At 33.9% G+C, this 14507-nt stretch overlaps 1 protein-coding gene across 1 annotated transcript in view; it reads left to right on the top strand.

Moving 5' to 3' along the window:
• The window catches only part of LOC121418178 (apoptosis-resistant E3 ubiquitin protein ligase 1-like), a 41596-nt gene extending 39268 nt beyond the window's left edge, over window positions 1–2328 (top strand). Inside the window, exon 18 of the mRNA XM_041611900.1 lies at window positions 150–2328. Coding sequence (XP_041467834.1) covers window positions 150–252 — 103 coding nt within the window. The 3' untranslated portion in view covers window positions 253–2328. The remainder of the gene's footprint in view (window positions 1–149) is intronic.
• Window positions 2329–14507: the final 12179 nt, after the last annotated feature.

Consider the following 14507-nt stretch of genomic DNA (forward strand, 5'->3'; position numbering starts at 1 on the left):
CTCATTTATTATTATAATCATTGTTCTTATTACTGTTGTTATTATTATTGTTGTTGTCATCATTATTTCTATTTCAATGAATATCATTATTGTTATGAGTTTTTTTGTAAAATCAGAAAGTCTATGGATAATTTTTTTATTTCTTTCAGTTTTAATCAGCTGTGCTTGCCTACTTACGACACAATTGAACATCTCCAGAAGTCTCTTGTATTGGCCATCACTGAAGGGGTCGTGGGTTTCGGAATGGCATAGCTGATAGGTCAAAGGTCAACCTGTATGCAGTGCAATGATGGAAGGGAATCGCAGTTAAGTGCAATCATGTAGATTATACTTATAAATATAATATATATCCAAATGAATTTGGCTGATTTTATCTGACTTTATAATTTTTCTAAACCATAGATTAAAAAAACAAAGTTTAGTTACATTAAAAATACCCAAGTCTTGTAACACAAAGGTTGGTTCCATGACATTGGCTTTGGCGACAGTTGCTCCTATGTGATATCTGCATGTTAAGCCAAACCTAAAACCTAGCCTCCAAATCTATTAAAATAAAACCTTAGTCCTAATCTTTACATTATTCTGAACCAAAAATTCTATTTCAGTCGTAACTCTAACCATTTGCCCTCTGAGATATTCAGACCGGAGCAAATGTCGCAGGAGCATCTGTCGTGTCACCCAATGGTTAGTGATGAAACGTTTGCATATTTTTCATGATGAGTTGTACATTGTGGTCAATGCAATTAATCGTTAAGAAATGTTCTATGATGATTGTTAAGCTTTGTGTTGACGCCCTCAGGGGGTGTTTCGTAAAGAGTTAAGCATGACTTACAGTCATTCCTAAATGCTGATGCACTCATGATATGGGTCATTCCATGGGTTTGGGGCAACAAAATCGTGTGATGTCCATGCAACGGTGGTATCAGCTGTTTTCATTTCACAGACAGGATCAGTTCAAATGGGCTTAAGTTTTGATGCGTCAACTTGAAAATGATGTCCAATCATAGTAATTCAGTTGCAAGTTGGGATCTTTAATGGATTTGCTGCAAAACTATTACAAAGTTTTACCACCGTTCAATGGACATCACACTGGCATAACCTTGGCAATGAATTCTCAGGTGTGAATCTGCAATACATCATGATGCTTTAGAAGTAAAACTTGGTGAGACAACATTTTTGTTGGTAATTTTATGCATACATTTGCCTTCTTTACATGAGACATGGTTTTGGAGGTCTAGTATGTCGCAAAAATTGCCCCAACCCCATGAAATGACCCACATGTAACGTGCATTCTTCCTGATTCATATGCAGTAGCACATGTCCTCTTAGCATAAGTTGACCTATGTAATGAAGCTTTTTTTTTACTGCATGCATCTGGGACTGTATCATCTCTGAATCACACTGATTTTAGGGGCTTGTTTGCTGACAAATATGCTGTGGTCAAAGGTGTTAATTATGATTACGGATTGGATTTTGAAAAGGAATCTGTTGCCGGTGCTTGTGTAGATTTATCCTTACCAGAAATATACACCACCTGCATCTTGCAAACATAAAAAAAAAAAAGCTGCACTAAGTTTTGTTAAATCAAGAAATAGTCAATTTTTATGCCTCCACCCACCATAGGTGGTTGCCGGAGGCATTATGTTTTCGTGTTTTTCATCCGTCCCGTTTTCATAAGGCTTGAGAATCCTCAAAATTTGTGTTAGGAATTCCACTGTTTTAGGGACTATCACTTGTTGACCTTGCTTTTAAATATTTAAAACAAGTATTTCATAGATGCTGTAAATGAATTTGATGATTATTGGTCGTAGGGTATTGAAGGAATGCTATGTACTCCACTGGGGTGTTTCACGAAGATTTAAGTATGACTAAGAGTTGCACTTAAATGTCTAGTTACGCGTTGTATAAAAGGCATGACAGTATTGGTCAGATCATGCCACGAGGAAGCACACCATTGATCAATAAGATCGTGTGTTGCATATCAGATACGCGTCAGCATTTAAGTGTGTCTCTAAGTCATATTTGAATCTTTGTGAAACACCCCCCAGAATGGGCACTGTTCTATCCACATGAAGACCTGAATCTTTCTAGAGAATTATTAGTATGCAATTGTAAAGAGAACAGGGTGTTGTCACCTGCGCCTTCAATCAAGCTGCTTGTTGCAGTAAGAAATGGATTTAGAGATACCAAGCCATGCTGTGGGTCACAGCTTTTAGATGGAGATGATAAATGTCAGTTCTTACAGACAGGGTTGGGCTAAATTACATTCTTCAATTACAATTACAATTTTGTAACTGAAGAAATGTTCAATTACAATTACTTTTCAATTGAATAACATTTTCTTCAATTACAATTACAAATTACTTTTGTCAATTACAATTTCAATTACTTTCTATAAATGTCATAAATGAAATCACTTTGTATTCTGTATTCTACTAGCACCACCTATTTCAACATAATTCAAAGTTACAGAGAAACTGACAAGATGATTTCTGGTAGAGAGCATGGATTCTGCCTACTACACTCTGATGCTAAAGCAGTTGACATGAAAAAGGTCATGAAATCAAATCATGAATAAAGTAATTTTATTGTAAAGTAATTGAATGTAATTAAAAGTATTTGACAGTAATTCAAGTCAATTACATTTTTTCAATTACAATTACTTTCCCTTTCAAAATTTCAAATACAATTACCCCAAAAAAATTGATTAATTACATAATTCATCAATTACCTTGTAATTACAGATGAATAATGATATCAGTTTTTGGCACCTATGTAAAAATACACATTCTCTCTTAAGAAACTGAATCTTTGTCCTCAGATATCTTTTTCAGTAAATATTAATATCTGTTTTGAATTTTGTTATTTTCATTGATTTTAATTCAGGTTTATTCAATATAAAATTGTTCATTGCTATGCGCCATCGATATATATTTGCCTATGCAACTTTTACGAGCAGGATCAAGCTTTATATGCACACTTTATACCCTTCTGATGGTTTTTTTTATTTTTTGTGGTGGCTGAAATTATTTTTGTTTATTCACGGTTTAACATAGTTTATGTTTGTCCTGCTTGGTGAGATAGAATGCTGTCGTATAACAGGATAAGAATACGCTGTTTTTATTTGTGACGACATTCTATGTGAGTGGTCATAACAAATAAGAATATGTGAAAGGCTTCAGCTATTTGTAGGTAGTAAACATAAATATATTCAACTGACTATTTCTTAATGAATAAAAGAACAACACAGTCTTACTAGATTATGTTTGTATTGAATGAAGAACAAGGAGAAGAAGAAGAAGTAAGAAGAAATAGGAGATGAAGAAGACGAGGAGGAGGAAGAAAATGAAGGAGAAGAAGAATAAGGAAGAGGAGGAGGTGGTGGAGGAAGAAGAAGGAAGAGGAAGAAGGAGGAGGGGAAGGAGGAGGAGAAGAAGAAGTAGAAGAAGGAGGAGGGGAAGGAGGAGGAGAAGGAGAAGAAGAAGTAGAAGAAGAGGAAGGAGGAGGGGAAGGAGGAGGAGAAGAAGAAGAGGAAGAAGGAGGAGGGGAAGGAGGAGAAGAAGAAGAGGAAGAAGGAGGAGGGGAAGGAGAAGGAGAAGAAGAAGAGGAAGAAGGAGGAGGAGAAGGAGAAGAAGAAGAGAAGGAGGAGGGGAAGGAGGAGGAGAAGGAGAAGAAGAAGAAGTAGAAGAAGAAGAGGAAGAAGGAGGAGGGGAAGGAGGAGGAGAAGAAGAAGAAGAGGAAGAAGGAGGAGGGGAAGGAGGAGAAGAAGAAGAGGAAGAAGGAGGAGGGGAAGGAGGAGGAGAAGAAGAAGAAGAGGAAGAAGGAGGAGGGGAAGGAGGAGAAGAAGAAGAGGAAGAAGGAGGAGGGGAAGGAGGAGAAGAAGAAGAAGAAGAGGAAGAAGGAGGAGGGGAAGGAGAAGGAGAAGAAGAAGAGGAAAGAGGAGGGGAAGGAGGAGGAGAAGAAGAAGAAGGAGGAGGAGGAGAAAAGAAGGAGTGTAAAACTTTCACAAAGATGAATGTCATAATGACATTTTTTTTCAATGTTCTACATTGTTGTATACCTTATATGTAATGTGCTAATTACAATTTTCTGCTTTTTGTATTCTATGTATTGTCAATCAATGTATCAACACAAGATTAAATGTTTTTTCATTATTTTATTTTTCCTCTGCTTAATTTGAAAAAGATAAAGTCCAAACTGCCTCTGAAGTGATAGTTTTCATTCTCATTATCTTTACCTACAGCAGTTATTTACTTAATATTTATATTAAGTGAAGAATCAAGGATTCATAATTTCACTTTATAATTGGTCAGTCAAACCAATTTGAAATTTCATGGGCAGATAAACAGATTGACAATAATGAGTTATTTTCATATTATTGGGTTGTATGTAAGTGTTGTGTTGAGTGAGTCTTTCATAATTTAATTATGTTATAAATATATGTAAGATTGTTCTTGTACTTTACATTTTTTTCTATGATTGTTTCTCTTAAATTATTAATACTGAAATAGTGCAATAGGATAAATTAGGTATCAACTTTTGTTATGTTATGTTTATTGTGATCAATAGATTGTTCTAATGGACCTACTTTTAGTGATAGGAATTTGTAATTCTCAGAAGTTCTGAATTTGTAATCGTAGAATAGCATTTAATGTTTTCAGTCGGTAATAATCAGTAATTATTGTCTCCTCTTTGAATGTATTTGTTCTACTTATCACTGTCTAAAGATAATTTTGAATCTGTGCCCCATCTGACAAAGAGTTACGATTGATCCGATTGACCTCAAGTATATAGAAATCCATCAATGTCATATTTTTTTGTTCAGGAAATTTTGGCAATGTCATTTGTTAGCAGAGAATCACACTGAATTTTCAAGAAAACTATGAATGTACGTCATATATATGTAGAAAATATTTTGAACAAACATGGTTTTTAGATATTGACATTGCTGGCTTTCCATAGTTGTGGTTGATTGGATCAATTGTAACTCTTTGTAAGGCCCTGGAGACTTATTGCTCATTGTGAATTATGGATAAATGAACACTGTGCTTGGTATATATAGATTAACCACATACAACTCTGATAGTACATTCAGCTATATAGCTTTTGAAAATTCAAAGGCTAATTAGTACATTGCACAAAACCTGATATGAAATGCAATTTGGAGTATTCAAGTTTACTCGCACTTATTCTTATTTTTGTTTATCCTAATCTGATACCATGTTTGCTAAAAGATAAATTCAACTACCAATACCATTATTATTTTAGAGCCTGTGTTTACATACCACTCATGAGCTACAGAGGGAGTGGTCATTATAAGCATTAGATGGTTTACTGGGCCCTGCCTTAAAAAGAGTACAACAATGAAATCAATGCAATGTGCAGCATAGAGCACAACAACACTCTATGATTGTCCTAATGAACTACATGCCTGGAATATTTGCCCAAACTTGGAATATTTCCGGTATTCCATTCTGCTCTATCCAATATAATGTAATTATTTTGCATTCAAACATATCAAATATACAGTTTTTGGTAGATTGGTAGAAGCACTTCTTTGGCTTTTTTTTAGTGCTGAACAGAAATATATATATACACACCCATTTTCTACTGAGTTCATTCAGATAAACATTCATTTGCACTTATAGCAACAATTAGAAAAGATACTATACGATATTGCAGCCAAGGACTTTGCAACTTGGATGATTATTAGATATTGTAAAATACAGATCTTGTTAGACAGTGTGATGTGGTATAAATTGGGTTTAATATGTTTATATCTTTGGTGAAGTGTCATGATTTCATACTGCTGTAAATGTTTTCAAGATCCAAGTGGCTTATCATGTACAGTGTGCTTGCTATGCTTTTGATAATGCACTAATGTACTCAGTTGAATATTATCAGTGGAATATTACATTTTTTTTATTTTGATTGTCAAAATTTATAACCCAGTATCATTTTTATATCCTTGACAAAGCTGTGACTCAGAATTACATTATTTTAGAGAAAAAGGCACAAATATGAATGCACTTTCAAAGATAGAGGAAAAATCTTTCATGGATTCTGTTTATGGTTTGACATTAAAAAATAGATATGTGGATTTCTATCCAGACTATTTGGCACAAAATCCCTCTCTTAAAGAAGTTTACCCGATCCTTTTTTTTTCAGTAAAGAGGGAACTTAGATTTGTTATTTAGAATACTGCCAAATATCGTGCTGACTTTTACCTATGAAACTGGCTTGTTTTTTTAACGAATTGTGTCAAAATCTTCACATTTTTACCGATTTTAAATTTATTACATATTTTACCCAACAAAGATGACTGTTTTCATTTTAACCAATATTGTTTATTTTTTTACTGGCCCCTTTTCAGAGTACACAGTTTTGTATCATTTGGGAAGGGTATTTATATTTTTGTTGACGTGCTTTTGATTTACTCAGTGAGCAATGTGAACTTTTGATATCACATTATTTCAAGCAACTAGTTGCATCACATGTTAGATTTCTTTGATATTTTACTGCATATTCAGGTGCTTGACTGTTCTTTTTATGACCAAAACTGCAATGTGTAAAGGCCTCTAGAATTCAAGATTTCACTAAATAAAAATTTCAAAGAACCTAAGACTTCATTGTTTTGTGTATTTTATTTCTAGATGTATTGATTGCTTTATTACTTTCTTTTATTGTTTCAAACCATATTTTATTTCACATATTTCCATGTTCACACATTCATTGGTTGAGATGTTGTATATGTATTCCTCTTATCTTTATACTAGGGATGCCCTTTTGAGTTTTAATATGCTACCTCTACCCTATCTCTGTACACTGCAAAAACTCTGGTGTTGATTTAACACCAGCCCGGAATCTACATATGTCCACACCAGAGGAGTAAACAACACCAGTTTCATTTTGGTCTAACACCAGATAGGTGTTTATACAACACCAATTACATGCAGTATTAAAGCAGCATCGGTGTGATTCCAAACTGGTGTTGTTTCAATACTTCTCTGGTGTGGACATATATAGATTCCGGGCTGGTGTAAAATCAACACCAGAGTTTTTGCAGTGTAGTCATTAAGAAGTGTGTTTAATTGAAAAGTGTTGGGGATTTTCTGTTTATGTTTATTAATATAGAATAATGATAATAAATAAATGAAGGGATAGAAACACAGATACATTCAAAGAAAATAACATGAAAAATAAAGAAATAAGAATATGAACAAATTATGAAATAAGCGAATTCATACATTAAAGAATTGATGAAAATAACTAAGAATAGAAGATATTAAATGATATAAGTAAATTTGTGTACAAAAAATGATGAAAATAAAGAAAGAAGAATAGAAGATATCAAATGATATAACTAAATATGTGTATTAAAAAAGAGCTGAAATATTAAGATATAAGAATAGAAAATATGAAATAACATAAATGAATAACTAGATATAAAAGATAAATAAATTAATGAATTAAAAATAAATCTGCAAAAAAAAATAGGTATGATGAAAGGCTGTTATTAGCTTATTGAGAAATATGCCCTTTATTAAATGGAATCTGACTTAAAACTTTTATTTTTTTATAGTTATCACTGTGCCAATTCAAAATCATAAACAGGATAGTCGTCGCATATCTCTCTGCATAAAATCAACTTTAATTTGTAAATAATGATTGAGGGTGGACTATAATGGGTAGATGATATGTATGTGAGGTGATCTCCAGACTTGTATTCAAACAATATGATTTCAAAGTGGAATATTTCTCAAGGACTATATACTATTTGTAATGTTTTTTATATTATTGTGGAAATAAATAATTTGTTTTGATTTGATTTGACTTTCAAGGTTATTTCACCATTAAAAAAGGGGGTAAGGATTTGACCGTACATTGTAAAAAATATTGGGCAAAATTTTAACCAGCACGAGGGTAATTATGTATCCAACCAATTTTGGGCAGTATTTTACCCAATGCGGGAAGCATATTGTCCAGTAAGGTTAAAAAATAAGCAGAAATTACTTTAGAATGAGCAAATTTTCATCACACTGGATAAATAATAATGCCCAAAAGAAATGCCCAATGTTGGTTGGATACATAATTACCATCATGGAGCATTTTTACCCAATATTTTTAAGAGTGTACCAGTAAGTCTCTAATCCTACATTGAGCTCGTCCAATGAAGCATAAGGTTAATCATATAAAAAAGGGGGAAAACTTCTCATTATAAAACAAAAGGATGTTTAAATGTGAATTTTTTTGTGCTTTAAAATGTGACTCACAACAAAGCAGATTTTTTCTTAACAAAAAATCTTACATCGTATACTTACTAATTCTTAGTTGTATAATGATCATCGATCACTTTGAACCGTATAGGCCCTACTTCACAAATCTCATGACTACATATTTGTTTATGGTCATATTTACTTAATCATTATAGAATTATACACAAATCCGTTTTTTCATTTGATCATTTAACCAATACCATAATTAATTAATGATATTACACCTTCGTGTGATAATAGTGATTTTTGTGTGTATATTACCTCACCGGAATAAAACGCCAGGTGCGAACGATTTCCGTTTGCGATCGAAATGAAAATTGATTAACCTAAATAGCGCTGGAGGAAAGGATGGATCGGGTATGAACGAGGCATGGGCAAAGAGGGACAAGAAACCCTCATTTCTTCGAGGGTAACAAATTGAATTTGGACTTAACCAAATGTAATGATAACATAGGTTCATAATTATTTTACCCCCAAACAAATGTAGGTCTAAAAAATACGCTTTGTGTAGTAGTATAGGTGGTGGTGGTGGTGGTAATGGTAGTGGTAGAATTGTGTCACATGAATATAAATCATGATTGTATAGGGATTTTGTTTCATCATACTTCGCAGTGAGCGTGTGCACTGTTAAAAAAAAGAAACGAAAGAATAGATTCTGTGTTGAATTGTTTTATTTCAAACATTTTATTTCTATTTCTGGAGTATCTGAAATCTACCTTAAGATGGAATTCAAAGAGGAATCATCTTCACACCATAAGACAAACCTTCATGCTTCACAAATTGAATTCTTTCATAATATCGTTTCCCTCATGCAATCGATAAACTATATCTTGATCAATGTCGACCGTCTGCTCCAAATCACCTGCTTTTAGGGATTTCTCGTTTCTTGATTGATTCATAGACTTCACAATGTTGAGGCACGTGCTGAAATATTCATTAGTTTTCTCGAAATATAAATGCAATTTGGCGAAATCGAAGCCCATATTATACAACCGATGCCATAAGGAATAGCTCATTTTTGTGGTGGAAGATTTTGGAATATTGGACTTGCTGTTCTGTTGCCAAAGATTTGAAATGATAATCATTGGAGAACAAAAGTTGCTTATAATGTTTTCAAATAGAGTATGATATCAATGATCATGAATCAAATTATACATGTATGAAATGAATGCAAATTGGAGAAATTGAAACTCGCATAACCAACGCCACATACCGATTGAAGGACTTGATTTTGTGGAAGGTTGTGAAATACTGGAGTTGATTGCTTCTAAATTTATCATTTTGAGAACAGTGAAGGGCCTTTTAATGTGAACTTCATATTATATCGATGGCTTATGAAATGGAGTTTGAATGAAGAAACGACAAACATCTTTAAAATAAATTTAAGTTAATTTAATTGTAATTAACTATGAAGTATATACCCAATCACATAGAGGATTTCCTACTCATTTTGGACCATAAATTTAATTTATAATGATTTGACGGAGTATTGGATCAAGAGTATTCGAACCACTGCCATAAAGAACTGTCATCGGAAAATTACTTTCTCTTTCTTTTGATTGCTACGAATCTTCATCCGACTTGGGTTCTTGGACATTATCCTGAACGTACATCAGAGACCATATTTCATTTTTTTTCCACGACATGGTATTACGTGATCACAATTTGTATAATGATATTATTATTCTGTTTTTCAACGCCTTATACATCGGAACCGTCTCTTAATGCTTTAAGTGTATTATAAATACAGAAGATTGCAATCTCTATTGAGATATCGATAAAAAAATGTTGGTTTTCTATCTTATGTCTTCGCGGTTTTAAGTGTCTACGCCGCAGAATTTTACCTTCGCTTCGAAAGTCCCCTTCAATCATTGTTTTATTGGCACGAATGCATCGTTGGGCAACGAATATTATTATCATTTTAATCTAATGGTTTCATCCAGACGTGCTCGATCTGAATTGGACCGCGGACCTTGCCGCATTGTGTGCAATCTGACAGATTTCAAGGACGCATATCAATATTTAGGCCCGAATTCACAAAGGTGGACTCTGCAAAATCCACGGATTTTAGAATCCGTGGATTTTTGAGTCCATGGATTCTGGAAAATCCACGGATTCTGCAGTTTGTGATTCACAAACAGTGGACTCAAAAATCCACGGATTCTACCAGACCCACGGTTGAGTCCATGGATTCAACCGTGGACTCAACCGAATCCACGGATTCAACCGTGGATTTTCAATCAAATTTAGGGACTTCCCCTTTTTGAGACTGCACTGCGCATGCTCAGTGTCATGAAAACAAACATCTGCAGCATATACACAATATACAAAAAAAATATTATTCTAAAATAAATGTTTGCTGGTACCCCCCCCCCCAAGAGTTATGTTTGCTGGCATTGATTGTTGTATATCTTTACACACACACACAAACACAAAAATAAGCACATCATCAGCTAGCTGCACCTGATCAACCATGGCCCTGAAGTGGCAAAAAGCAGAAATCCATTATCTAATCGAGTTAATCTCAGATAGACAGGATAAGATATGTAACTGAGAAACTAATCACAATCCTTTTTACAGCAACCAATTCCACATCACTAAAGCACCACTGGATCCATCTTTAAGAACAAGGTAATCACTGATTGCCAATTCACGCCATGATCATGATGCAATCAGGAAACTAATCATGAATAACGTTTTCAGACATTCCAATCCTTTATACTTAAACATCATCACCTAATCTAAAATATCACAGCATTATATTTGATTTTGACACACGCAAAAAACATATCATCACCATGATCACTCTTATGAATGGGAATAACATCTGGAATAATTCAAAGCACAATCAATTCAATTTGATAACAGACAACAATTTAATATATTATTTTGTCACATTTTCCACACATGAATAACCACAATTTACATGATTATTTAACTATGATTACATAGATTATGACTGTTAAAATTAATTTTTTCTGCAAGTAAGGTGATATGCATGTATTTTTAAAAAAAAATTTATATTCATCATACTATCATGGAATACCATCAACCCTATACAGGCCTCGGAGCCCCCCCCCCCCTGCCCCTCAATGATTTACGCAGTATTTTCGCAGCGCGATATTTCTTTAACGTGCTCGCTGACTTTTACCTTCAAGTCTTGCGCAATTTATGAGACCAGTTTTGCGTCACCCGGGTACGCGGTCCCGAAATTACGTAACATTATGTCAGACCAAAAATTGCTCAAAAGCGTGATTTTGTGTACAAAATCAATGCAAATTATTTTTTCAACCAAAAATCATAAATGTATGATTATTTTTAGCTTTGCTGGTTTAAATGTATTTATATTATGCTGTTTATTATCAGAAGAGTCCCCAACAAATTTCATTGAAAAAACAATGATATCAAATATGCATTACGTGAAATTGGGAGTTGGGAGAAATTAATTGCCAAACACAGATTTACAAACTTTTTTTGAGGGGTTTATATTGTATCAGCACTCAGCAGTACTGCAGATTATATTAAATACTCATAGATAGAGAAATAACAGAAGTTCTTGATTTGTTGATGTGGTTGGGAGAATTCACTTGAATATTGATATCATAAAAACTGTATATAGACATATCTATTCATAAATTAGGAATTATGTTGCAATGGATGACATTGTACTATAAAGACCAAGAAAAACAAATATAGTATACAGATAATACAGTACCTGACTCATTATCAATATTCATGAAAACTAGGGCCATACATTTTAAATGTCCAGCTCAGACGTCAGATAGGGGTAATACTATATTATATTTATGTTATTAATGTACTTATATTCATCACTCTGTATGCATTTATTGAATATTGATATATGACTTCGGTATTATCAATTGAAAAATACACGAAGAGCATGACAGTAAGAAAGTATTTATTTTTAAAGTAAACCTAGTTAGAAGGATCTGGTCTTTGTCTGAATGATTTTCACACTTCTCTAACTTAAAGAAATACAATGGAATTATAAGATTTTGTATATATGTTGATATATCAAACACAATTATCGAAAGACTCACTTAAATTCTTAGTCTGTAGCGTCTAATATCAAGATAAATGAATTTGTAAGGAAAATGCTCAAGAGCATATTTAACCCTATATAGCCCGGGCTATTTTGAAATTGCATAGCTGGGGGGGGGGGGGGGGCTAATAGGCCCCCCTCAGATCTCAGCCGTTTATCGACCAATTGCGACCAAATTTGGTGGGTGTCTCATTATGTATTTTACAAGAATGCGTTGTCAAATTTGTGATATTTATTATCATTTTTTTTATTTATCTAATTAATTATGCAAATATTCAAATTTTTTCAAGGAATTTTCATTTTTTTTTTGTTTTCCCCCCATTTTTTGAGAAAATGCAATGGAATCAAGCATGTTAGTAGCCAGCCATGTAATCTAAAAGACAGCTCACTCAACTGTATTGAAATTGTATAATTTTTAGATTATAATAGTAATTAATTATGGGCATATGCTAATTTTTCTCGATAATATTCTTGTTTCCTTCCGTGTTTCCAAATTCTTATGTATTTCTTTGTTTTTAATTTATTATGTATTTCTTTGTTTTGAAATCTCTACTTTTTGGTTTTTTTAATCTAGAATAGTTGGTGATAGCCCAAAAGAAACTTATGTGAGGAAAAACAGAAAAAAACATTCATCTGACAACACTTATTGTAAAACCTATACATTGTACACACAAAAGTCAATGGAAATTGCCATTTTCGGTGACATTGGTTACGAATATGTGCTATATCTCCGCAAGTGTACCCCCGATTTTCACAAACGGTCTCAAAATGTGCCGGAGATGTGAAAGAAAAAAGTCATGAAATTTCAGCGTATTATTTTTTTGCATTTAGAAATTATCGCAAAATATGTCGAGGAGGGGCCTTTTAGCCCCCCCCCCCGGGCTATAAAGGGTTAAAGGACAAATAAGTACTGTACAGTACATTACAAAGAGAGGGTGCTAAATAAAACAATCTAAATTTCAATGCTTAAAAATAGTCAATGACCGCTATTATACTTGATGATAGGAGTACAAGTCACATTATCGACCCTTCCCCAAAAGTTCAGACTGGCATAACAGAGTCTACATTTATATTAAAAATGCAATCTGCACACTGACGGAATACCTGTTCTTCCGATTAAGGAAGTACAGGGCTTGTTCTCCACCCGGGGCCCGTTGCAGAAAGAGTTGCAATCGATCGCAACTCTAAAAATCATGCGCAACTTGATTTTCAACCAATCAACAGCGCGCATTTTGGACTTGCGATTGATTTTTTGACTTGCGTTTAAACGCAACTCTTTCTGCAACGGGCCCTGGGGCCTAATGTAGACATGAGTCCCATCGATGACACCTATGACAACAGGTAGAGGTTCACTACATTCTGTATTCCTCCTCAGCTCAGATCACCCTCACACATGTTGATGAGATGGAGTGCAGTCTCTTTTGAGAAGCGATACCGCATTCGAAAGGCTTCATCCATGTACAACTCAAAAGGATTCATTCATTTCTGTAATCCCATCAGGGTCTGGGCCTGTTGGCCATCTGTGTATACATGGAAAAAGAATTAGAGTAGACAAACATGAAAAAAAAAATGATAATTCAAGATTCCCTGAACAATAGGTAAGGTTTGCTAACCATTCAGCCCCCCCCCCCCCCCTAGTCTTCTTAGGTACAGTATGGAAATAGCCCAGTCTATTTAGGATTAAGTTTTTCTTTTCCTAATTTTGTTTTTACATTAATATGCATTGCATACATCAAGTCAAATGTTTCAAATAATCTGCTGATTTAATTGCTGTGCTCCTTTCATTCATTTTGACTCCATCCATTTTTAAATCTTGAAAATTGTCACTGCTTGTGCAAGTAGGAACAAAAATTTGCCATGTTGGTTTCATCACTAGTGCTTCAACCAGTATCTCCTCCATATAGAAACAAGTCATAATTTTGTCAGTTATAAAAAAGGGAAATATTTTGCAATAAGCACTGCATCGGTTTATTGTTCAATTGAAACAAAGCTTACCTCTCTGAGGCTGTTGACACGATCAAGATGCATTAAATGAGCACGGTGATTTTCTGCCATTTTTTGTTCTGCATAGAAAATGAAATTGACATAGGGTTAAGTTTCAATGGCAAAGAAAATAGTCATAAGAAAAATGAACATGAGACTAGAATGGGATTCAGTCATCAGTCACT

Source organism: Lytechinus variegatus, chromosome 7, assembly GCF_018143015.1.
Source record: "Lytechinus variegatus isolate NC3 chromosome 7, Lvar_3.0, whole genome shotgun sequence".
In the NCBI taxonomy this organism is placed as follows: domain Eukaryota; kingdom Metazoa; phylum Echinodermata; class Echinoidea; order Temnopleuroida; family Toxopneustidae; genus Lytechinus; species Lytechinus variegatus.